The sequence below is a fragment of the Strix aluco genome, chromosome Z, assembly GCF_031877795.1.
Source record: "Strix aluco isolate bStrAlu1 chromosome Z, bStrAlu1.hap1, whole genome shotgun sequence".
Classification (NCBI taxonomy): domain Eukaryota; kingdom Metazoa; phylum Chordata; class Aves; order Strigiformes; family Strigidae; genus Strix; species Strix aluco.
The window spans coordinates 12,541,691-12,569,570 of record NC_133971.1 but is presented as its reverse complement, the minus strand read 5'-3'; the positions used below and the strand labels follow the sequence as shown (position 1 = coordinate 12,569,570).

The following is a 27,880-nucleotide window of genomic DNA, read 5'->3' as shown; positions in this document are numbered from 1 at the left end:
CTTGAGTAGTATAATAAAGGAACAAACAACTTAAAACAAAGAAATGAGGAAGTAAGGAACTTAACGGAAAGAAAAAAGTACAATAAGGTAGGATATAATAGTAGGACTTGGGAAAAATAGCTCAATATAAGCATTATTCTGAGAGACTTCTTATACTCCAGCATTACTTTTTAAAAAATACATAAAATCAATGCTGCACATTCTATTTTCAGGAACACCTATCTTGTTTCTCTTCTCAGTAGATCACAGCATCAGAAACTTGAAAACCAGTATCACTTTCTACTTCTTTTTAAACAGAGAAGTATACACTTAAAACTTGAGGTAACTTTATAGCTGTATATTTTCACAGCTGTTACCATCCTTCCTTTATTGCCTATCTGACTGAAATCATGTTAACAAGAATCTTGAATCAGGAAAGTAGATTTTAAACTGTTGGACCCCAATTTTAAAGACAGATACAAAAATGTATCAACAATTATTATTTAAAGGTTTCACAACATTTCTTTTTTTAAAAAAAATATGTTGGAAATTGTGCACCCTTTTCTCTAGAGAATGATTCCACAAAAGGACATGGCATATGTGACCTACTGAGGTGGTGGGAATTTCTACTAGTATTAGCAGGTGTTGAAAACACTGTATCTTGCAATCCTTGACTGATGCAGAAGCCAATAGCTTTTTATTAAGTCACTAAACAGATGAGATCAGTAAAGAACTAGCACAGATTTCATTGTATGTGATATTGCGGAAATGTTTTCTAGATTAAGGATTTAAAAAACCAGATAAAAATAATTACTCTGTTTCTAAATAGGCTTTCTCACTTTCAGTTTAATCATCATATTTTAAATAAAAACATGAGCATAAAAACAGTTGGAGGGAACTTCCTATTAGCCTAGGAATAATTATATCTTGAAATAGTCACCAAGGGTTGTAACTCAGAGGTTTCATAAACCTCCCCTTCCCCCCCACTCATTCTCAACACCTAGCTATGTACTTATTTTCAGGCATATCTACATCTCACTCTATATGCAGACAGCCAGCACCCTTTTACGTTACCATCACTATCTTGATTACTCTGTTCTGTATCTCTGGTCTCTTCAATGTATTTCTATCGCAGATTTATGCAAAAGCTTTTGAAATAATCCTTTTAGGTCCAGTGCACTAACTCTCTCAGTCTGTTTTTTTAATTCCTGCACCTGGCTACATCAAAGTCACTGTTAAATTAAGTATCGTATTTTCAATTTAAATTATCTTTATCATTTCTTTTAGTCCACATTTCTGATATCAAATTATATTTGGAGACTTACCCTTAGTTTGTGAACTTTTGGTAACTGTACAGAATTTATAGAATGCAACTCCAATTTAATGGCATGCAAGGGCTACACTTATGATGTTATTAAACTATAAATATGTAACAGGATCCAACTGAGCATATTTGCTATTTAACTAACATACTCAAACTACACTATTTATTTTTAAATCTATTTAAGGAAACCATTGTTTGAGATGTTATTTCTATTGTGCAATTACATTTTTAAAAGTTACCAATACTAAAAACAATAACTAATGTAGTATCTTTGTTAATCTCATATAAAACAAGACATTTTAGAGGAATGTTTAAAATTAGCTTGTTAACTTTCACATATATTAAAAATCTGAATAGTAAAAGAAGATCGGCTTTGCTTCTTGAATTGCATTTCCATTTTATCATTAACTTATCCTTGACCAATTAGAGCATATCATATGCAAAGCAATGCCACAGGTAATGTTTATGAAACAAATGGGAATTCTGTTAATGATTTTAATTGGAAACAATTACAGTGCAGTATAAGGACAAACTACTCTGGAGCAATTTTCATCAGCTTGAAAGCACAAAAGTGCTACAGTGCTGAGGTTTCTTACTTTTTGTATAGAAACTCAAAAGCTATGGATGTTTGGGTTTTTTTTTTAGTTAGAAGTTAATTTTACATTCCTCATGGAAATTCTCGTATGAAAGAAGACTCACGTATTGATTACAAAATCTTTTTGAGTCAGTGCATCAATTCAGGAAAAAAAGTAACGAAAAAGAAAAGACACTTCATTTTATCTAGCAGTCCTGCAATGTTCAGAAAGTCTAAATTAGTTCAAACTGATAAGTCTTCTATATAATCTAGGCTTCTCAACATCCTTCTGTCCTTACATCCCAATCTAATTGTGAGGTCTGATTTCATCAGGTCTAGCATGTCTAAGGAGTGGTTTACTGTTTAAAGTTTATTATTTTTATGTCTGGAGTATTAAAATAAGATTGCGGAAGAGGTTTTGTAAAACGGAAAACTGGAATCATACAATATTTGAAAACAGCTCCTAGAGTCTCAGTGACCACTGAACCTGCTGGATATGAACTAGACAAAAGAGCATACACATTTCTAACAGGGCCACAGAATTTCTTCTTTGACAATGAAGTGTTGTCTTATAAAGAGGCAGTTATTCTCACATTCAAACTTGCATGTTTTCATCACTTTCTAAGCACTGTAATCACATCCCTTTTCACTCCAGTCACTCTACTCATGTAGCCACTCTCTTCTTCTTCCCATTCTTTAAATTTTGCTTTCTGCAACTCTAACATCTTATTAGGCCGTTACCTTCCTAATTAAACAAAAATTAGTCTAATTAGCCTCTTTCCCCTACTGCTCTCAGTGATATTAGGGTTTGCATTTGCAAGGGCATCTATTACAGTGTCAGAAGTCTTTTGCTGCCACTATGCTCAGTCTTATGCCCCTGTAAAGTTCCCAGGAGCCTCCTGAGGCAGGGAACATAATGCAAATATGGAACTTTAGATGCTGCCAAGCACAATTTAGATATAAGCCCAGAAAAGCAATCCAGGAAGAAAATATTATACACTCATGTTTTGAACTGACACAAACCCTGAAATAGCTTTTATTAAAATAAAAACTCAGAAGAGAGACACACTGCAGTGACACTTGTAGTTAAGAAGGCAAAGACAAAGTTTCAGACAGCGATGTGTTCAGGTTTCCTATTAACTAGATTTAATCATGTTCCCATTCGATGTGGGACTTTTAGGCTATACTTTGGAGACATGTAAATTCAGCATTCTGAATTAACTTCATAGAACGACATGCCCAATTTTCAAGTAGCACAATACTGAAGCTGTATGACCTCTCCAGATCTTCCTTTTATTTTTAATTATTTATGTTTTGTACAAAGCTCAGCATGGTAACTTTTCATATTTATGAAACACATGATTCATCTGACACTCTGGAACATATATGAACTATGTCACATACATAAAGTCATGTATTACAATAAACCAATACGCTCAGCATCAACATCCACACTACATTAACTGCTGTTAGAGAAAAGAAATATGCATCTTTGTTTTCCCTGCCAACAGCTTCCCCTCTGAGTAATATCAAAGATGATACACCAGTCCTCAAACTTCTCAAGTCTGCTCATTTTTGATAGCTAGTAACATTTCTTGTTACTTTCAGTATCAAATCATGACCTTCTGTGACACAGTTTTGCAAGTGGAGGATCAGAATTTATTAAATTTGACCTGTAGAAAAGCCTGGGTAGACTCACAAAAGAAATATAAAAAGGATGTCCTGGTTTATTTTTTCCACATACTTTTAGAAGCAATCTATATTGTTCTTTCAAACAGGAAAAATATATCTGCTATCAAGACTCGTCAGTACAGAAAGTAACTATACAAGTAAACATAGATGAGGCCTGGTGAAGAAAGGCCATTAGACTGAAAACAGGGAAACATGGGTAAACAGCATATCCCACATTTCAGTGGTCTAACTTAAATGTTTTTCAGTTAACAACCAGTTAATACCATGAAGATGTTTAAGTGTTAAAGCAGCAACAAGAGGACTAAGCTTTCTTCATATTCTAAGCAGAAAACAAAGCTAAAACACCCACACCCTTTACTTCATTTCATATGTATAAAACAAACAATAGAGAATAATATATAAGGTATTCCATTTTTTTTGTGTGACTTCTTTCACAAAAGACTGATTCTGATGGTTTTTTTGGAGAAGTCTTTATTGACCACACTCAGAACTAGTGACTTTTTTCCCTGAGTAATTTTCTTTATTCCACTATGCAGACACATTTTTTTCCAAGCAGGAAACTACATACAATTATCCTGATAATGTGCACAAAATTAAAGATTTAAGAATAAATAAAAAGGTGTACACACAAATTGTCTTTTTACAATTTGCAGTTTATCTTTAGATTCAGAGCACTGTGTATGAGTCACCCAGGAGAATTTAATTCAGCTCTACTTTAATAATCATCCATCTCTGATCTCCTATGGCATGTATTAGCTAGAGACTTATTTTCAACTACTGTACTCAAGATGAGTGAAGTTTAGGGAAAAATTAAAAAACTTACCTTCAAAAACTCTAAAGGCTTTCTTGCAGCTTGGTAGAGGCCATTTTGCAGAATTTGATTTTTGAAAATTTTCTTTTAACTTCAAATATTCCGTGGGGAAAAAAGATTTGGTAGAGTTGTTCAGTTCTACAAGAATTAATGGGAGAGAAGGTATACATCAACGCTGTAAATACAGCAATAATTTCCATACATTTATACTACAAAATAAAAATGCCTTATCTACTGTGTAATGCTTTTTCTAACATCTCTTAAATTGTTTTAAAATCACATAAACCAAAGCATTTCCAGATATATCAAGAATAAGTCTTAAACATGCCATTTTGACTCTGTTCCTCTGAAAAAAACATTTAGGAAAGATGATGTAAAAATCTAGCAAAGTGAAGTACATAATAAATCAGTACATAATAAATCAGGCTATTTAACTTACAAAACTATGATGACCTCTATGAATGACATCTATGAAACTGACTGTGGTATTAATTCTCAGTTCACATTGGTTTTTGTTTAACACCATCAGTCAGTAATGCAATGAGAGGGGAAGAGTCTGAAACTTTTTTTGGAGATTTTTAAAATGTTGAGGATTAACAGGAATTAAGAACACATTTGTAGACTGAGTAATGACATGTTGCAAGAGTTGACATTACATATTAATCTCAAGAAATCATCAGCTTCTCAGGATATAGTTTGGGCAAATATCTACATGGACTGCAACTCAAAACTGTCAAAACTAACCTATCCATAGCAATACAACAATGGAAAACAATTTAAAAATAACGATATGTTCCTACCACAGAGGGAAAGTGATCTGCTGATAACAGATGGAGTTGCCAAGCTAGTAGTTAACAGGGAAAACTTCGAACCCCCCCATTTTGGCCCTTCAAACCACCATGGCTCCAGATAAATAATAATTATAGCAGATGCTACCATAATTCTTTCTGTACCTTAAAAGAAAGAAAGGTCCTTCACAGATCTTTGAAAAGGCTTATGTATTATTATTACCTGGTTCATTGTAATTGTACATACTTTTCCAATAATCAATATTTTATGAAAAGATCAAATCTTTTTCTCTGGCAAATTTGAGAAAGCTAAGCTTTTTGTGAGCAGGCTCCAGAAGGAAGAAAACATTCCAAATGCCCTTTATGTAAGAGGAAGGCATTAGCAGATTTGAAGCAAAACCAATATGCTGGTCTTATTCTAAAAATTACCCTGTATTTCACCATGTCAGAACACTGGTGGAATGAGGCTACACAACACATGCAGAGTACAGAAATCTCCAAATCCTTCTATCTCATCATGTGAGAACAGTGCTACTGCACCCATAAACCTCTGTCAGTGAAGGGAAAGAGGCCATTTTCTCTCCTAAATGTAAAAGGAACAAGCTGTGTATTTTTCACTAGCAGTTTTAAATTTTTATATAAGAGCTTTATATGCTACTGAACGCATTTGGATTAAGTATATTCAGATTCAGAGAAATAGCTTCTGATGAGACTCTGCTTGCCTCTCACAGCATCAACAGAGAATATTTTAGTTTCCTTCTACATGCCATAAAAATCAGTTCAGTTCTTTCAACTTTATTGTTCAAATTTAAACACTGAAATCTCTGGTGAGGCATCTAATTTGTGTTTTTCAGAAAAGGCAGTGGTGATAACTCTTACTGGCTTTTAGGTGGTTGCTTGGTTAGGCTTTTAATGAAAGATCATTTCAGGCTGGCCAGGCCACCTGTCTTTCTGTATGTATGTGACCCTTTCCCTGCCATGTGTCTGGACCTCCCATGCACAACCACTACACTGAAGCTGCATTTCTCCAAAGTGGTGGATTTATTTTATGAGTGCCATATCTGTCCCTTCTTGGCCACACTTAACATAAATGAAACTTTAGATGAATGGAAGCACAGATGCCAACACCTGGCTCACTCTTTCCCCTGACAGGACAGGCATTTAAAAGACAAAGTAACTTGAAGTGGGTTGCCACAATCAGATCAAAAGCTGTGGTCTCAGATGTATCCTGGGCCCCCTATCATCTGACTTAAGAAAGCCTTTAAGAAAGATGGGAATGCATGGCGGACACCATCAGAGCAACCCATCTGGACTAGAATTCACTCTCAAAGGAACCAGTGGAAAAGCCTCACTTGATCGAGGCATCAGGCCAGATGAAGTATCCTAAAGGGTCAAATCCAGCTTTGTAGCTCTGGGTTAAGCACTCTTTTTCTTCATAATTGGTGGATAATTGACCTGTTAGTCTTCATCTTTTTTTGACATGTTACATGCATTCTTCTGTTGCAGTTATGTTCAGTTTGAAAAACTGTACAAGCTGAAAAGTGAACTTCTGAATATATCCTTAAATGTTTTCTTTTTGAGATACCCTCGTAAAATAAAATGCAGTTATACAAAAGGAAAGCTGCAGAAAATATCCAGAATAAGTGAGTAAAATAAGACATCCCAGCTGTAGCATTAGAGAAATACATAAAGAATACTAACAACTTTTGCTTTGCTGACTGCACAAACCTACAGCAGCAGTGACTTTAGTGTAACTTTTAAAAGGCTTAATAAATCTCCCGAGTAAAAAAAGTATTTACTACCCTTTACATTGGTCTGGCACCATTCATCTTTCTTAAAGTGTTGATTTTACTAATTTCTCTCAGGATATGATATCATCATCAATATTTCTTCGTACATTTAAAAGGTGCTCAATATGTTAGGCACTGAGAAAGTACAAAATATTTTTCTTAGTATATGTATAATAAACCAAAGTAAATTTAGTGTATCTATTTTCACATATATTGCTAAGTCAAGCATATATTGCTATATACTGAATAGCAATAACAAATAACTGCTGTAAGGGCATATGGATTTATCTCATCTGAAGTTTTAATACTAAACACATCTTCACGTACTGTTAAGGCTCTCTATTCACAGTAGAGTCTCAATTTACATATTTATGACACTGTATTTAACTTTAGCCACACAAATCCTTTTCCTCAAAAAAACTACATACCTTTTTAATATTTTCACAGAATGGGTTAGGTTGGAAGGGATGTCTTGAGATCAACAAATCCAACACACCCTGCTCAAGCAAGGTCAGCTAGAGCAGGTTGCCCGGGAGTGTGTCTGGTTGGGCTTTGAGTATCTCCACAGATGGAGACTCCACAGCCTCTCTGGGCAACCTCTTTGATCACACTCACAGGAAAAAAGTGTTTTCTCGTGTTCAGATGGAATGTCATATGTTTCAATTTGTGCCCGCTGCCTCTTGTCTTGTCAGTGGGCATCACTGTGAAGAGTCTGCTTCCCTCTTCTTCATTCCCTCCCATCAGGTATTTTTACACATTGTATATTAAGTACTCAAAGGCTACAAATAATCACGGTAGTATTTCATTTAAATGACAGTACTTTAAATGTGTTGAAAAGTTCTGCAAATATATTTTAGCAAGTATCTACTCTCTTTCTGCTCTCTCAGTAGTATTTTACTGCAACAAATCTGTTAAATACCTTTTTAAAAATTTAAATAGCCCTAAAACAACAAAAAGTAATTCTGTATTGGTGAGCCACACTTCATCTGTACATCAAATCCAAAGGAGCATCAAACATTAAGCAAATGAAACGAGAACTGAGGCTGAAGCTTTCCATCCATTTTCTTTGCTGCAGTGCTGACATAGTCCCTATCTCTGGCCACCAGCAGCTCTCCAGTGAACCAACCTGGGGCAATTAGTTTGTCTGAAAAATATCTGAAAAATGCCTCCTTCCCACCCAAATGAGTTCTTATATTTAGCCCAATCAGTTCCTCTAACTGGTCTGCCATCAAATTATACAAAGTTGTGCCTGTGCAGAGGAAGAGTCTGTGTATAACCAGAAATAGAAGCTGGGCAACTCTGCTGATCAGTGTGAAATCATACTTTAATCTGCATCCTCAACCTGTCATCATCACAGCACTCTCTCAGTTTAAAGAGGATTGTTGCAAGATCTTTGCAGCATGCAAAATAAACAAACACTCCTGCATGGCTTAGTCATTTACATTACTTTGTGACCAGTCTATCCACAGTTTTAAGTGCTGTTAAGGGCCTAGCTCCAGATATCATAGTGCAATTTTATTCATGGTGCTTGAATTCACCTTTTTAAGCTTCAGGCATAAAAGGCTGACTCATGCTGTTCCAGCTAACCCATCTACAGCACTACTTACCCTCTTCTATCCCTGTACCCATTCTGACACCAAACACCCCTTACCCACCATATTTTCCTACTGCTAAAAGTCAGGAACACTAGAGATGAGAGAGTAAAAACTGTATTGTAAAAACTTTCATTTTTATACCTGTTTGGAAAAAGACTCGGGCAATTGTAGTGCGACACAGTGGACATGGAGTGCTGGCTGGATTGTCTTTGGCAAGCATCCTTAAGCAAGGTTCACAAAAGATGTGGTGGCATGGATAGCACATGTAAGGATTGAAATAAACATCCAGGCACACTGCACAGAGATAGCTTTCTTTATCTCCTCTGAGTTCACGCTCATCGTCTGTATGCAGGTTATCATTTGCAGTCTGCAAGAAGAAAAAGAAAACATCTTTTCACAGCTCAGCTCATAACTATTTTGGATAAACCAATCAGCAGGAAGGTGACTTTAAATAACACTTAAGAAGTTGGTACACACTGGTGATATTCTTAATTTTTAATACAGGTTACTTCTAACAAGATGATGAAACATACTGATAAGACAGGAATGTCACAACAAGCACTCTGTGGGAAAGGAGAACAAAAATGATATGAGACAGTAAAGAAGGAAATAACAAAACCAAAAAGGCTGCGTAAAACTGTACTGTGATCAGATTTCTTCTTTTAAAAGAAATTTTAACAATTTATTTGTAACTTTATTATGAAATACCTGGTTACTTTGCCAGGAAAGGCAAAACAAAACAAAAATCACTAAAAATAACCTGTGGATTGTTCTGCCTTTGAAAGGTAATTTGTGAAGGGCACGTTTCAGCAAGAATAATGACTCACAGTTTGAAACAAGCCACAACTTTATTACACAATGCAGAATCTGAACCTTGAAAGTAGAAAGTCTAGGAACCCCTAGCATCTTTGGTAACTGCTTGTTTTTGCCAGCACATATGCTCCGAATCTCCTTGCACTGATATATTTGTAGGGGGACATAGCTGGACTTCCTAAATGGTGTACATGCCATATGAGTGTAACAACTTGTGTATACTGCCAGGTTCCTGCTTTGAACCTTGTAAGATGGCTAAACCTTTCCATGCAATCTGAAGATCTTAGAGTAATGGCAGCCAGGGTTTTTGGTTTAAAGAAAAAGTATTTCTTTTCATCTCTGTGGGAGCCACACAAGAGACACTGATTTTGCTCTAGCTCTTCTATCCATCCTCTCTGTTTCACAGCTAACAGACCCCAGCATAGTCCAATACCTAAGAGACCCATCAGGAAGGAACTAAGACAGGAGGGTATCAGACACTGCTAAGTATCAAAACTCTTCTCGCATGCCCCTTAATCTAAATTCCCAATCCTTCCCCAATGATTGCAGTTTAAGTGTCTTAATTCTAAGCTGCCCTGCAGTACCAATGACTTCTTGCAAGCTCCAGTATCCATACTTAATGATCCTTGCTCAACCACTGGTCTGTACCTACTGCTTTGCTACCCCTCCAATGCTAGTCCTGCAAGTCCTTCCAGACACCTATTATTGACCTATTGTTGATGCATTTCTACCCAATAAATACTATTCTCTTCTAGAACAGTTGTTTGATTTGCATCTAATTTGCATACTCACTAGTATGTAACACAGGCCACTTTTGATACTCATAGGCCATGGCAGATGGCCACTGCCTGATACTGGTATACCAAATATTAATGACAATTGTTATTTTGTGCCTACTGTAGAGATGGAAGTCTCTAGATCTGTTTCAGAGATGATTACATGTATAGCTTACCAGTTTGGATTTCTGTGGTCTCTCATTATAGTTAGTCCTCTTCTAGCTGGGATACTGTACACTGCAAATAATGAATAAGCCCTAACAGTACGGGTACTGTGGAGTGCACTTAAAAATACAGAGCAGAAGTATTTACCCAGAATTTATCAGTTCTGGGTAAGCACTCATCCTGCCAGTCCAGCTCAGCCTTTGCATTGCACTTTCCAGAACACCAGGTGCCAAGAGGGCTTGTAAATTCTGGCCTGCTGTGACACAAACACATGGAGATAGTCTAGTGCAAACCTAAACATCAATAACTGTGTGACTCTTGTAACGCTTATTTCAGAACTAATTACTCCAGCTTGATTTTCTCCGTGACAGACTTGAGATGGGCCCAGAAAACTTCAGTGTGTACAGAGGCAACTGCGCTGTACTGACAAGCAGCCAGTGTAGGTCTGGCTGGGACTAGGTTCTGAGTTCTCTAGCATCTAGAGAAGCTAAACCCAGACAGTAACAACTGGGACTATTACTTCCAGCTCCATGCTGTAGGAAAGAGTGTTAAAAGTAGCACTGTATGACAACTAATCAGCAACATTGTTTAACACAGACTGTCTCTACATTTACAGCACAACAACGTGCACCAGAACATAATGGGAAAAGGTAATTGCAAGTTGATTATAGCTAGGTAATTTTAGAACGAAGGAAGCCTCACATTACCGTTTCTTTGATAAACGGTGGAAAATAATTTGACACAGAAATTGAAAAAAGTAGTCCGAGATTAATACACGACAGAGATGACTTCGGCAGAAATTAGGAAACACTAGTATGTTCTGACAATAACAATCCTCTCCAACCCAGCCATGTGGTCTTGGCAGTGTTAGGTTAATGGTTGGACTTGATGATCTTAAAGGTCTTTTCCAACCTAAATGATTCTATGATCCTATGTAAGGACAAAATCATAATTAAAAGCTAGCACAAAACCAAAAGATGGGGGAGGGGAAAGCAAGCTTTTGTTGACTGGTTTTGATGGGCAAATAGACAATGTGTACAGAGGAGCTGCCTGTCTCACTGACTGCAAGTTAAACATCTTGCATGAGCCGATTAAGTAAATGAGGGAGCTAGAGACAAAATAGCTGAGAACTCAAGGGTATGGTTGGTTCTGAGACAGGTTTGTAATCACAGTAAGAGGCACAGACAGGAGAATCTCAGAGACAATTGCAATTAGAAAGAAGACCAAAATTATTCTAATGTGGAAACTAGGCTCTAGTTAAGAGTAATTTGCTTAGTTGAAGAGCTGTCTTTTCCACAGCTTTGTGCTCCTTCTCAAAAGACCTATCTAGGCACATGGCATCATTTAGTACTGCAAGGCTAAAATCAGAGCAATGTTCTTATGCAAGAAGCCCTAATTTAAACAGGCACTGTTTTTCATTTGCAATTAAGCAGTGCCTATGTGTTCCAACTAGAGTCAGAGCTTCGATCTTTGAGAGCTTTACAAGCATAAACCAGAATGTTGTTCTTGCACAATTACAATACAGACAAAATTGAGAAAGGCCATATAAACATCAAGGACAGTGATGGGAGCAAAATACTGCCAAATACTAACAGTAAAACCTTGAAAGCAAACCTGTTAATCCTAAGAAAGGAAAGAAAGGTAAGAGCCTTCAAAAGTTGCCGTCTTCCCAATTCACTTGGGAACTGCTAATACTGACTGTATCACCTAACAGTAACCCCTGGTATTTCACCAGTTGGACAGCAGAAGGGTTTAAAAAAAAAAAAAAAAAAAGAGAGGACCAGAGGATCAAATTCTGCGTGAAAACTCTATCAAGAATGTCAATTAACAAGGAATCTAACATAATTTGGCTGGACTACATCAAAGTATTTGATTCAGTCCAACATTCAGAGAGAACACATGCACCAATGAATAACATGATAGTTAATGTAAGATTTACCTGTAATCATGTGAAAGACCTAGAACTAGTGGATGTAGACACCAACAATGAAAGATTCTATATGTATGCTACCAGTAAAAGGGAGTTCAGAGTAAAATCTGAGACTATGATCAGGACAGTCATAAAACTAAATAAAGCACATATAACACTTATCCCAAGATGCCAAACTATGAAAAAGAACGTGCAAAACCCTTCATTCTAAACCGACCAATTTAGAATGATTTGTAAGATCAAAAATGTCCACAGTTAATGGAAATGATGACCAAGAAGAGAAATCCGTTCTATACTTCACATGATTATCTTGCAAAGATAACTGCCTGAAATAAAATGTGGGAAAATTACATAAAACTGTATTTCATAGAAATATTAACCCATCAAAGATTAATGATCAAAGGTGGAATTTTTTAAAAGGCCTTGAAGTTAAGTGAATATTACATAAAGTTTTCCATATATTTTACTTTTTAAACAGAAGAATGAAAGCCTAAAGATACCTGGTATGTTTCGTTCATGCAAACAATCCCAAGTTAGTTAGTAGCTGACTTACTATTAGTGCATAATAATTGTACCAATAAATTGCCCTGAAATGACAGCAGCAGAAGAATCTAAATGCTCATAGGGCTATGTTCTTCTACTAACCGAGAGTTAAAATAGAATGGCATGGACTGACTCTCCCCAGATAAATGAAATTAGTGTGAAAGCAGAGTCAGGGATAAGCCATTCAACATGGACATGCCATTTTCAGGGGAGCACTCTGCACCACTGTGGTACTAATAATGAGAAATAATCTGTATATTGGGATGTGCTAAGCAGCACAGTGCTGTGCAGTATGGAGCACCAGAGAAACACCTAGCAGTGTGAGATGCTGGCCTGAGTAGTAATGTTCACTGTGAAATGGCTGAGCATTAAATAGTACAGGATGGTGCAGAAAATTGTGTAAGAGTGATGAAGAGCCCTATGGAACAGAGACTGGGGAAACAAGACATATGCATTATTAGTGTGTGGCCCACCAAATACATCCAAATGTTCTCTTAAAATGAGAAAGGTTATTCACCCTTGCCATAAAAGTGTGGAGATCCCATTCCAGACTGCACTTGTAACATAATGGTGATTACATGCTCTACTGGACAATAATCTTTCTTAGTAATTCTTTACTAAAAGATACTGACATATGTGGTGATCAGAATACATATTCCATTAGATGTTACATAGACTAGTGAGGAGGGGAAAAAAATTTCTTTCTGTCCTTGTATGCTTAATGTAAAGGTGGATAAAACCAGTCTCTTTGTGGAAGCAGCTCCTTCACTGTTCTCTTATGTGAACAGTACCACAAAAGGGGAACAGTGGTGTGAGAGGCTCAAGAAGCCACATTTTCACCCTTACAAACCAGGATGAAGACCTGATTTCCTGCACATTCACATATCTCCCATTTTGAAAGAGCCCAGTATGCATACTCTCCTTTGTTCTCTTGGAAGCTGCCTCTCGGTCATCTGTTCCACACTATTTGTAAGCTGTACATAAACAAATCTACAATGATTTGCAGCTCTAAAACAGACCTTAAGCCTTCAGTTATACTATATAATCAGAATCATACACCCTAGGTCTGAAAAAGTTTAAAAGAATAAATATTGAGCCTGTTTTGTACAGGAATGGATCAAAAGAAAAATAACTACTTCTTGGTTGCTACTAGAAAAAAATAATCAGTGGGTTTAGCATGATTTCCAACAGAAATGCGGCTTATGGGAGTGCCATGTCTATCCATCTGTCAGATCGTCCTGCAACAGCTTTTGAACCCATTAGACAATTGTAACCAAATCTGATATAAAGGGCTGTGACCTCAGGTATACTGGCTTCCTGAAAATTGCATAGAAATTGACAGCTAGATTGAGTAGAGAGACTGAAATGAGTGCTATTGCTATGGGAAAGTCTGCAGGTGCTTTGTTGCTTTAAACAGAATTTATCTAGCCTAATTTCTGCAGACTAAATTGGTGACTTTCTATGGAGTTTCAAAAGCAAACTCAGAAAAAAAATTCAAGTCCAATTTTTAAATGTAGGAAAACCCCTACCAAAAATCTTTACCAGACAAACTAGCAGGAGTTCTTCCAAATCAGGCCATATGGCCATCAGGGTTTGTACGCTTTTGAGAACTCTGTTTTGGTTGACTGGTATGATGAATGGAAAAGGGCATCTTTTCAGGTGTCTGGCAGACCTAAGCTTGAAACATATAAATCATAATAGGGCAGAGGTGACAATGCCCATGGCTTAAATATCTGAACAAATCAGTAATTCAGTCTGAACTCCCTGCACTCTATATTTCTTCCCATACAACATTTCAGAAAAACACAAGGGCAAGCCAAAAACTTCCAAGAACAGCAAAGCAGCCAAAGCAGCTCTCTGGAGCTACTGACTGCCATGTCCTCCATCCATACCCTCTCTGCTGCATTTGGATTGGATAAATTGCTCAAGGGGAAACAACTGAAGGACATTTTCTTCATTCTTCTTCTAGAGAAGAATGTTCTTCTGTTTAAAGCTAACAGTATATTTTTTTTTTATCCTGTATCATTTAGAAGTAGCTTTAGGCAGAGGAGATGTTCTTTGCAGATGAAGGCTTCTCACACAACTACTGATAGGACACATACACTTTCTGTATATGGGGCTCTAAAGAGACAACAATAAATGAATAAACAATGAAAGTGAAAATCAGAATATTCTCAACATATATTCTCACTCTAACCTCTAGTTAGCCTCTTCCATGTTCCAGAGAAAATAAATTACCTGTCTCCCTGCTTCTTAGAGAAGATACTCTCCTTAACACTCTAGTTCCCTTTCCCTCTCTATTTGAGTTATCAAAGGTTGTTCTGAGGTCATGTTTATTCATGAGGGCTACTGCTTTGCAGACCTGAAAAGACTTTTTGACCCTCCAAACTGTTTTTTCCACACTCTAACAGTTTGACTAATCAAATAGGCTTTATTTGATTTGTTTAATCAAATATATGTACACATACTAACTTCTATCAATCTCAAATTGTTTCTATCTTTAGGTAATGATGGCTATAATAGTTTTACTACAATCTTTTCTTAATCCTGAATGATCTCATAGTGAATAACAGGCAAGTTAAATTTCTTATCTAGTTACAGTTTACTGAATTAATATGCATAGGCCATAGTTGAGAAAATTAAGTATCAAGTTTTTAATGTTTACTGTATCCAAACATTACACATGCTACAAACAGAGTCAGGTCAATAACTCTATGAGTTTATCATACGTCTGCCTAAGATAATTATCCAGTCTATTATTTTAATATTTGAGCACTTCACGAGTGCACCTCATTTAGCTGAATTTATTTTCTCTAATACACATTAAAATTTCTTGTACTTGTCTACTGTGACTTTGTACTACTGTCAACCTACTCAGCTATGATAAACTCATGAAGTTCTGCACAGTGCTGCTTGGACTTGACTAGGTGACTGTCTTTTCTCACATCACTGGTGAGTCATTAGAAGGTCCAAGTCTGTTAGCCACCAATTAAAATGCATGCAGAAAAATTGGATAGTGTACAGAGAAGATGTTAGAGACTAAAACAGTGAGCCAATAGCCTGAAGATGAGATGCTCACAGAGAGCAAATGATGCTTGTTAGTTACGAGCCCTAATGTGTACTGTCTTCTTTTGTTCAGGTACAGTAAGACACAGTTCGGAGGAAGGATCAAAGGTGCTGACAAGGCTGCGCATACTCAACCAATCTTTGAGAATTGTTCTGAGTTCACTACTCTCTCAGGAGCTAAAAGATGTTGTGTTGTACACCCTGAGATACAAATAAATCTTCTCGTATGTTGGCCTCAAAAAGTTACCTTGAAGATATTGTTGAAGCACACAGAAGGAGATAGGAAACAATTTTTTTGGTCCCAGATGGGAACACTTGGGATAACTGGGTACTAGGATCCAGGCAACCAATATGCATGGACACAGGGCCTTGCTTCAGTGCTTATGAACATCATTTGGAGCACTGTACAGGAAACTACTCCTTATGAGTAGTAAGCAAGAAGTCAAGTGTCCAGTGCCAAGGAATTATGTATTTCATTTAACCTATGTGATGTTGCCCCTTGGATGAAGTCATTCATATCATCAGTAGACCAGAGGCCTCACCAATGGAAGATGTAGGGAAATGAAAAACCTGACAATTCTATGGAGCCTTGTAAGGCCAAAAAACTCTTCAGGTATGGAATGCCAGGACACCTTCATAATGTGGATATAGAAAACCACTGGAAGCATATATTTGTGCTTGCCCAGAAGGATGTTCTTCTCTTGCTGCCTACATAGACTGCTTTTAAAGGGTCTCCTGAAGTTCTACACAGGTTGTTACTCAAATCTCTTCTACAATAACATACCCAAGTTTGAACATCTACAATTTAAAACTGACATTGAGAACCAGAGAGGGCACAACAAAAACATATAAAAACCTAAAATATATCATAAAACAGAAGGCAAAGGAATTCAATCAACTTCATTTTTTAAAATTTACCATAAAAAGGAATAAGATGCCAAATCATACAGATGCAATTAACACTTCAAACTGAAAATAAGCCACAGATTTGAAGTGAGAACTGTAACAATTTAAATGGATTATCAATGTGATAAACTCTCCATCACATACAAGCTACAAATGCGGACTAATTTTTTAAGATAGCTAATCTCATGGCCGGTAAATTAATGGAGTAGGTACAAAACACTGAGTGCAAAGCCTACGGGGAGGCTGTTTATCAGTGTATAACTATTACAGCCCAGCCGCAGACAGAAGTTAACTAAGAGACAGTACTAGCACTGAAATGGCTAGACTAATTCAGCACTCTACAGAACATAAAGCCCATCCTTGTATATGGGCACTTCGCTGGAGTCTAAGTAGGTTCAGCCTGCATTATTCTTTGGAGAAGCAGTTATATTCCAAAAATATCAAGGCAATCTGACAATATCTGGCTTTCATAGACCTAAAGCTATTACAAAGAAACAATAAAAACATGATTTATTCAGAATGGATTTAAAGTTTTACAGGGCATATTTATTTAATCTGATTGTTCAAATCAAATTAATTAATGAACATTATTTAAAGCATTTTTTAAACTTCCAGTTAGAGATTCATTGAGTTACAGAACTGTAATAATCTCAGTAGCCTGTTAATGACAAACATTATTTAACAATAGTTAAATGCATTGTTAATATGATTTTTTTAAAGTAAAAGGACAATTTTAAGTACATAACGAGTATCTTAAGAAAAACAAATTTATAAAATCCCTTGATACATGGCAAGTTAACCAGTTTTTCTGACTGAAATACTTTTAGTTCAGCACATCTTTAATCTTATTTATGTCAGGAGGTAAGACTTAATTTGCGGAAGAAGTGAAAAAAACCTCAGAAAAACAGAAAAAGGAGAAGAAAATTATCTATTTCCTTTTTATTCCTGTATACACTTCACAGAACTAGAATAATGACTATTTTATTGTATTACTGATTCATACTGTTTTAATCAGGTTGAAACAGGCCACATGCAACTGAAAATCCCTTGTGATAGATGTTTTACATGGGTATTATGTACATATCCTCTTTCTTTCCAAGCATCTTATATATTTCAGTTTCTTGTCATGATGGATTTGAAATTATTTAAACATTTTTTGTTGTGCAATTGGTTAATCTCTGCAGTTCCTTCTATGGTGTAACTGAGCCTTTAAGCTTTTGGGATATACATCTAAACTGGCAGCTCTAAATATTATTAGCCTCTTGGAAATTTCTCTTAGGAGAATCATATTCATTGTTTAAGGAACATCTGTAAACACAGCTTTTATTAAGATCTCTTGAAGATCATGGCAACTACTTAATTGACTTATCATAAAGTATTATTCCTATTAAAATTTAATTATCAAGATTAATTCAGAGACAGGCCACTGGAATAAATGTTACTCAAAGTACTTGAATCACAATCATCTTAATGCTTTACTATTTATATCCACCCCTAAACTAGTATATAAGTGCCATGTTACAAGCCTATCTTAATTTTTATTTTGATTTTGCATTTAAAAAACAGGCACATTATTTATTCAGGCATTTAAGGGAATGATATGAGCATTATAGCTAAGTTGACAAATGAAGCTTTACGCCAAAAATAAATATGCAGAGTAGAGCATCCAGGCACTGCTATTGATGTCACTACACCTAACAATAAAGCAAATATTAATAATCATTCATCTTTACTGTAACCAGGATTCCAAACAAAAAGGAAGAAAATTCATTTGCAGAGGCCTTCTATGAATCTCCTAGAGCCTTGATGCAATGCCTAAATAACAGATAAAAGGTTGTGTTGGCCCTTCTCGTGTGAACTCCATCCAGAGAAAACACCTTTTTTTACAACTTTTTTTTTTTTTTTTTTTTTTTTTTACAGAAGTTGTAGGGGAAAAAATGAGAGTATTGTCCCTCCTTTTGGTATTACAGATCTCCTTTGCATTTTAGAAACTGAAACGATGTAGAACTGGCAGTAACACATGTGATAAATACTCTTCTGAGGTTTACAGACATATTTGAACTGGAAGGTTAAGTTATAGGCCTGAAGAAGTAAACAAACTACAAGCACAAAGACTGCCTTCTGTTGAGCCCTCCTCTCTAGTCCACAAGAGTCCAAGTGTTCTCTAGTACAACCTAGTAGTTGTTCTGGTACATGATAAAAAGACGGAGTCCTGTCAATTAACAAATATAAAGAGCTAGAGAATCAATAAAATATTTCTGCTGAAATATTAATATTATACCTGTACAAATATCATATCTTTCAATTTTAACACAGAGATTTGCAGCACTGAAATAACATACAATTGTATGCATTTATTTTCCCATTCTATTTCTAGGCTTTGTGTGACTGTATACTATTACTCTGTTAGGGAAAATACTCATAACAAAATGTTTGTAAAAGAATTTCTGGAACAGTGCTGCAGTATGCTCGCAGCTTTGCATAAATATAGTCATAGTATATCAAACAACATATCTGAAATTCTTCTTATCATTCAGCATAAATCAAACGCAAATTACAGTGATGCATGACACAATCTGAGTTAACGGATAGCATACAAAGGGTCTCTTTGTTCAGAACACCTACTCTTATCATTGAAATAGATCTCTTCCCCAGCACTATACAGCCGAAAGTGGAGTAGACGACATGGGAAGACTGCTGGTCAGAGATGAAGGTCCACTCCTGTTTTGAACAGCATTGTCAAACTGTTTATAACTTAATATATTTCCACTTCTAGAACTCAGCTTTATAAACAACATCAGTCTACAGTTTTTAAGTTTCCTACCAAAGCCTCATTGTTCCTCGGATTTGTCAGCTCCAAATTATATTTTTCTCTGCTTTTGGAGTCTACAGCAACTGCATAGATTTGTCTGTTAACAGTTATCAAAAGATCAACACAATGAGAGTTACACAGAGTTCCTGGGTACTAAATATAGAAGACTTACTACTGATTTGGACAGAAAGATGTGTTTCCTGAACTTAACACTTGTTACGATCTGGACTGGGACCCCAGGATGTCATAAAGATTCTGTGATCCCCTTGGGTTAAATTAAAGTGAAATGACACCAAACAACCAGCTAAAATGTTTTAGTTGTGGTAGAAATGGCTTAAACTTGGAAAAGGATAATAAGCAATGTGGTCTCTTATAAATCTGTAAGAAAGAAAAGAAAGGGAAGAAAAGAAAAAGGAGAGAAAGAGAGTCAAAGAAATCTGGCCACCACCCCTGAATCCAGCGTTGGTCTCAGGTCGGGTAATCCTGGGTGGTGGGTGCACACACAGCAAAGTTTTCTGTTTCCTTTAAGTTCATCTTATCAGCTGATTAGTATACTAGACAAAGAGAGGCAGGTATTCTATGAACTCATTTCCATGAGAGATGGGGAAAAGGTGGAGCATGGGTTCTGTGCATGTGGTGGAGGGTAATGGGGTACATTAACCCTTTTGCCCAATTGAGTTGGTGGTCGTGATCTCCCCCTAAAACCTTTACTTTTTCCTCAGTTTTTGTTTCTTGGGCAATTATCCAGTCATTAGCTCTATCTGGTGTTGGTTGTTTATCTCTCTTATGAATCTTTTAGCTCTTCTTCTAGGCAATAGTCATAAATTAAGGTGTAGGCATTAACCCTGAACATATGGTTTTACTCAGTCTATGACTCCTCTCTTTGAGGCTTATCTAAGGAATTTGGCTATACAACTGCAAGGGAGTGGAGCTGTGCACCCTTTGAAACACCCTGTGCTTCCCTGGGCAGATAATTCATTTCTTAGACTAACCACAAAGGCCACAACTTGTCCTTGAGGCTTTTTGTGTCGATGAATTTGAGGCATTAATTCCTTCAATTGCTCACAACTCTCATCACAGGCTTTTTCAAAAATGTCTTTAAAGAAATTTTACAAGAGTTTCTTAGTAGTATTACATAACCATGACCTTCCTTTCAGTCATTAACTGTGCTGGCTACATGATCACCCAAATTTTATTAATACAATAATAACACAGATTTCCAACACAGGCTGGGGCAGAAGCGAGAAAGTTCTTGCCTTTTATTTATCAGATAGAAGAGAATTCAGGTAAGAACCATCACGACTATGACTCAAAAAAGGTATTTAACCCAGATAAATTAACTGTGCCTCTATCTGTATTCATCTGGATGCACATTATAGTATGCCCAACCTTGACCCTTCAGATGGGCACCTGTCAAATGCGACATCCTTCTGTCTGGACTGGGTGCCCACAGTGTCCTTTTCATTGGGCTGGGACATGCCTACCTCTCACCCCAAAACCAAGGTACAAACAAGACACCCTAGATTTAAGAATCTGCAAGTACCCTCTGTTTCCACAATCGAGGCGTAGTTTGTTACATACTACAGTAAAAGAAGGATTCACCTAGCGAGATGAATTGCTTTAAAATAAGTTGCCCTAAAATTAGGGACCTAAAACTATATTTAGACAATTAAATGATTGTCCCAGTTTTCAAAAGCTTCCTTATCTGGATGGAGCAACTGGGTGATCATCTTGCTCACAACAATCAGGCCACCTATTTAAAGTGTCTTGGCCAGATTTCTTAAACTCCATCTAATTATTGATTACATAAATAGACTCCATCTCTAAACAGTGTTTAAAGTACAACATTTACTTACACTGAAGGAAAATAAATACAAGTAAAGGGCTTTGAAGAATAATATATCTAAGAAACTTAGGTAATCACATTTCATCACTGTTGCTTAAATATTTTATACCTAGTAAAATCACTACTGAATAATACTAACTTCATCAGAACTGAATCTTTGAATTCACTTCTTATGCAGTTCTGGGATGACTAAAAAATCATATACAGTTTTTCCATAAAATGCAAACAAATGAATCACTGAAATACATAAATTTATGTTCTTACTTCAAATAGTCAGGAAAATTACGGTAGATTTACCCTTACTACAAATTTGCAAGAAGTCCAAATCTGTTTGATTTCCTACAGAACTTTTACTGCCTTTCTGGAGATTTTCTTGAAGTTGTAAATGACACTTTGAAAAGAAAAAAATGATTTAAGGTTAAGACTTGAGGAGTCACCAATAACAAGAAGCAAGATTTTTTTCTCCCTTTTGATTACATAGTTACTCTGACTCAGTAAAACTTGCAGTTTGCAATCCATCTGTAGTAGACATTGTAATGCAAAATTAAAACAAAAAGTCCTTTTGTTTCTTACTTTCATGCAACCTTTGGAGAGTGACATTGAAATTTGATCCCACACTGTTTAAAAAAAAATCCAGGTGAATCTGCAGTAGCAAAACGCAATCCAACTGTTCCATATATTGATTTTCTGACAAATAATATCTAGATGTTCAATTTGATTAACGAATCTCTCCTCAACTCTTATTCTTTATGATATTTTATCAGAAAATTTATCATAAATTTTATCATAAATTATGGTTCTGTGATGGCAGCTGTCAGCAATAAGCACTATATTCTTTCCTTGGCATTTTATTCAGTCCTATCCAAAGTCATCCAAACTGCGCAAAAGCTTGTTTTCCTCAAATGTAACCACTGGATGCCTCAGTCTGAAAGTGCTGAATGTGGCTGGCTTCAAAGGGGTCAGCTGTCAGTATACTGATATCTAAATAAATCCTCTTTCCAGATACTTGATTTAAGCTGCTGTTATCCAAATCTTTTCTGTCTGATAGGCATAGAGGAGATTATTGCTTATTTTTTATTTCTCAGTATAAATGAAAAATCTTGTATGCATGCATGAACGTTTCTATAATATTAGCAATTTCATATATACTTCCATAAATATTTCCTTTCCTACAGAGCAAACTACATTCCCTGAATAGGTATTACAACAGTCTGAATTTATTTTATGCAAGACATGAATTTTCTGTGTTGTATAAGCAGCATACTGCATCCTACTTCATTCTCCCCCGAAGTTATTTATGAAGATGGTAAGGCCATTTTAAATTTTAGGGTGGCAACATTTCTCGTGAGCCTTCCTACAAAAGCCTTGAGGGGTCTGAATAATGACCTCTGAGGATTTCAATATTTTCTCTCTATTATAGTTTAGTACTGCAGATTTATCTTCTAGTGAAGTATCTCACAAAGCTTCTCAGAAACTGAATATGAAAATCAGAGATTTTAAAGCTTTTCTTTGGAACAACAGGATGCTAAAATCGAAAATCGAGCTGAACATCTGCTATTTCACATTTCTCTGCCTGGATTAAAAAAACATGATGCAACTATTAAGGTTGGTGCAACATACTCACCAACACAAAGATTTAAGAATTACTGTGCTGAAGTCTGTAGCTGACTATAAATAGAATTAGTAGCAAAAAGAAAGCAACCTTGAAGTAATCAGTAACTGTGTAAGAGACAGCATACAGACAAAAAAACCCTTATCATTTACCCTTGAGCATCACTTCTCAAACACGATTTGCAATAACTTGTTTAAAACTTAAACCATACAAAGCATCTAGATGGTCCACAAATTGAAGCTTTCTGAATTTTAAGCAGCAGACTGATGACAAGATCTTTCGACAAGCCCTGCCAGCTGTCCCCTTCTCTTGTACAGAAATCTCTTCACCTGTTAGCAGTGGGCTAGGCATGATATGTGGCACCACTTTAACTGGCATAAAGTTGTTACAGACAGTTTGATTTATGAGTCACATGCTACTCTGCTAATTATTATGTCATAAATTTCTGTTTAAAAACCATATTGCTATGAGATTAGACTCTTGGATCAAAAAATCAAAGGAACACCAATGCTAGAAGATTTTCTACTTGTATTGGTGATGACATTTTATTAGCAAAAGAAATAAGCCCTTGGCTACGTTTGCACAGGAATTTAATTCAAAATTTCTCTTGTTCTGTAAAGGGAATATAGCCCTGTAGATGACACAGAAGTGGCAGAAGAAAGTTTTGCAAAGAATGAGCCATATGAGGAAATAACGTGTCTTCTGCTTAGCATTTCAGAGTACTCTGACACAGGTGATATTTAGGAAGTAGAATTAGACTTCTTGCTTAGAACATCTTGGACAACAATCTTCCAGATGAAGCCTCACTGCCAGTTACTAAGCTGTGATCCATTGCTTGTAATGTTACAGTTTCACTCTTGACAAGATCCACTGCTACAAGCTGATGGTGACTGAACCTTTGTCTTCTGTGACTTGGGGTAAGCAACAAAGGACCTGCCTCAAGGCAGGCTCCCACATCTCTGTCTTCAGAGTGGATGTGAGATGCAAAGACAAGTCAGGGGAAGGGCCAACACAGAGCACTGCTGTTGGAATGCTCAACAAAAAAAGATTACTTTTTTCGTGGGATGGTGGAGCTGAACTGATCTTCTTGTTCTAATGAAATTCATCCACATTCTGATTAGCTATGTAGGACAGTGGAAACAAAAGTTTCTTTTATTTTTGAAAAAATGTGCCTAGGAATAACTTATGATTCTGCTACTATGGGTGTTCTTTCATTCAAGTGTATTTTCTGTCTTTCTTGTAACATTGACATTCATACTGCACAGTAACCTGGAATTTATCTTTCCATTATTATCTAAATATAAAACATAAATATATTTCATTAACGAAGGGATCTGTACAGAAATGCTGTTTGTGTTCTCATTTTCACCTACAAATTATTCTTTTGATAAAATGTCTTTGTAAGAAGAAAATGTGCTTCAGATCTTGTGAATTGATTACACTGTAACAGAAACTTTATTACCGTATTTTAATCACATCATCTCCAGAAATTAAAGCTACTCCAACACATTCTGTTATGATTGAAGAATTCAAACTTCTTGGTAATTTTATGTGGCGAATACATTTAGTCTATGTTCATCTCCAAATAGAGCTCCAACTAACTTTCTTCCATGTACAAATAATTAAAATGATAAAGCTTCCTTACAAAAAGAACAAAAATACTTTGGTAAATGACAGTGAGTAATAAAGATCACCTATGAAAAGGCAGAAAAACCTCAATGGACAAATTCAGTCCTAAAATAGTTACAATCTCTATAGCTAATTAAATTGCCATAGAAATCTTCACCAGATTTTGCTGAAGCTATCATTCAGATTGGTTAGGTCAGTCTTCTCCAAGGTCCTTTACAAGGGTGTTCAGGGGATCCCATTTCACTTACTGACCTTAAGAGTTACAGAAAATTACAGTCAACTAGAACATACAGGGAACACAATTTTCTAACTAAGAATAAAGCAACAAATTGTCAAGCACAGCTGTAGTATCTGGATATCTGAAACTGCTAAAAAAAGTATAGGAAGGAAATGCTCAAATAATTTTAGCACTCCAGGAAAGTACAGCTGATACAAAATAATAACAAATAGAATTTTAAAACAATGCTCATACTTCTGGCTGCAACACTGAGCACATAGAGACAGAGAATTAGAGAAAATAATTTTGATATTCAATTAACCAACTAGCCAGTATCTGAAGAATTCACTAGTCAAACAGAACCAGCAGCCAAATAAAGACTAAGATAAAAAAAAAAGTATACTTGGAATAATGGAATAAGCTTCACACTGGCTTTTTTTGTTACTGAATTTACTGGGAATATACTGTTTCAGTCAAACAGTACTTTTTAGGGTCAATCAAAAAAATCACTCTGATGTCAGGACAACTTCTTATAGGAAGAATCAACTTCAAATCCATGTTACATATGAACATTTTCATGGTTAAGAAGCAGAGACTAAATCCATTTGGATTCTCTACTAATTTCAAAAGCTTGCTGGGCCCTATCTTTCAAGACCCAAGAGGATACGAAGGAAATAAATGAATTGGACAGAATTCCTTTCATTGAAAAACTGAAATACAATCTAGAATGAGACAGGAAACAAAGCAATTTAACTCCACCAAACAGAAAGTATAAATTTATAAAACACACAAAATCTTCTGTAATTAACCCCATTGAAGTCACCTGGACAGGTCTAGGATTTTGTTCTGCAGAATTAGATAAGAAGAACTAAGCTGGCTACTAGGAGTTTATTGCAGCAGTATAGCATGCATTCATTCAGAATTACTACACACAGAAAAATTATAAATGTACAGTTGTAGCTACTAATTTTACGATATAAACGGAGGCACAGAGTAGTCTAGGCAGTTATCTGTCTTTCAACAAGAGCAACGTTACCATAAAATCCTTAGATGCAAGCAAGGTTCTTGTTAAAGGGTTAACATTTTTCAGAAAGTAGTCCAGAAAAAAAACCCCTTAAACATGAACACCTTCTCATATCTAAAACAGATCTCAAGCTTTTGAATTTATCTTAGCACTGCTACACCTTATCTAAAAAGCTTAACTGCTCATGCAGCAAAATCACTATATACATTCATTAAAAGTCTCAAGATACCTGGATTTACAGAAGTCAATATACTGCCTTATACTTCACTCATTTGACCCAACTTATATATATAGCAAAATGAAAACGCAGATCTGACTATGGTAGCCAACATACAAAACAATTCATCATCAGTAGACAACACATCTCAAAAACTTCACTGCTGACACTTGAAAGTCCTTCAAAGACTGACACTGAGAATGTATAAAAGTTTGAAAATTTGTAGAAACATAAACAAAACTGGAACACACAGCTTACAATGTTTTCATGTGAAGAACAACTCAAAATATACACAAGGAAAAAAGGAACATCAGAATAGGTTATTTTAGACACATTGCTCTAAATTATGCAAAATGAATTGCAAATTATTTTTGTGGTAAAGCACTGTTTGAGATCAGAACATATATCCCCTTTTTTAAAAGTTCAATAGATTTCTAATACTGCCCACTACTATTAACATGTTAGTTAAAGATGGTTTTATTTTTTATTATCTATACAGACAGTAAGAAAGGATACTACTTCCTACTTTGCATCTAGTAAAACAGTGGGGGAAAAAAAAGGAGAAACTATCAAAATAATCTAACTAGACTTCAGCAGAGGACATATCTCACACAAGAGCATCCCACGTAATTCCGGACTCTCAAGTGAGGTCTTGGAAACTTTCCAAAGTCAGCTACTAATTTTAATTTCCTTAATGTGGGCAGCATCCTATGTCCTAGTTTAGCAGAATGGAAAAAGTATTTTCTAATGAGGAAACGTAACAGGCAAATACAAAAGACCCAATACAGTGAAGCAGACAATGCGAACCAATGCCCTTTAGTTTGGTTGTGCTGGGCTGGCTGCCTCCTTAATGTAAGTTTGTAGCTGATAAACTGTGATCATTGTTAGATGTATTATTTATCTCAGTTCTTCAGGCAAAAGCAGGGCATGTTTGGAGCCACAAAGCTCACTTCCACATTGTTCAAAGACCTGCCTATCTTAAAAAGAATAAAACTTGTTAGGCTGCATACTTTTCATTTTATGGCTTTCAATGGGAGGCTAGAACTTTATTTTGGGTCTTAAAGGATGGAAGCAAAAGCCCTCAAGCAGAAGATCCAACATAAAGCCCTTGCGGAGCATACAACCAGCACAAATACTTAAGACTGCACATGACAAATTCAAGTCCTCTAGCACCTGACATTTTGTTACTAAAAAGTTCTTAGCTCTCATTCTGCAGATAAACCCTCAAAAGTAATAAAATTTAACTGATGGAGACAACTTGAAAGAAAAACTCAATGATGCAAAACCCGCCCTTCTTAAGCCTGAGTGCAGTCTTAATTCTGAAGTCCATCACTGTCAACTTTAGTCACTTAACCACGGATCATTTAGTGGATACATGGGGTATGAAATGGCAACAAAAACAGACTCAGCTGGGAACTGGAGATGCAGCTGGGAAGAAAATGCAAAGAAAAGTACAAAGATGTGTCAAAAAACAACTACCAATGAGAGAAACATTAACATTTCTTCATAGCAGTTGGTATGTGGCTGTGCTCTGTATTTTTGGCCAAAACAGTGCTGGTAACACACCAGTGTTTTGGCTGTTGCTGAACAGTGCTTGCACAGTGACAATGCTTCCTTTCTTCCCACTAGTGCAAGTAGGCTGCTGGTGGGCTTGAGGCTGGGAGTGGATATAGCCAAGACAGCTGACTCATACCACAGGGTGTCACACTTGGCAATAAATCTTCAGAGAGATGAGGAGGAAAGTGGGATGTTTGTGGTTATGACATTTCTC

General features: G+C 36.1%; 1 protein-coding gene across 1 annotated transcript in view; it reads right to left on the bottom strand.

Moving 5' to 3' along the window:
* Positions 1-27,880, bottom strand: part of RNF180 (ring finger protein 180) — an 83,842-nt gene that overhangs the window by 18,925 nt on the left and 37,037 nt on the right. The window contains exons 5-6 of the mRNA XM_074812308.1: positions 8,695-8,920; positions 4,393-4,518 (exon numbers count right to left, since the gene is read on the bottom strand). Of these exons, the coding sequence (XP_074668409.1) occupies positions 4,393-4,518; positions 8,695-8,920 (352 nt within the window). The remainder of the gene's footprint in view (positions 1-4,392; positions 4,519-8,694; positions 8,921-27,880) is intronic.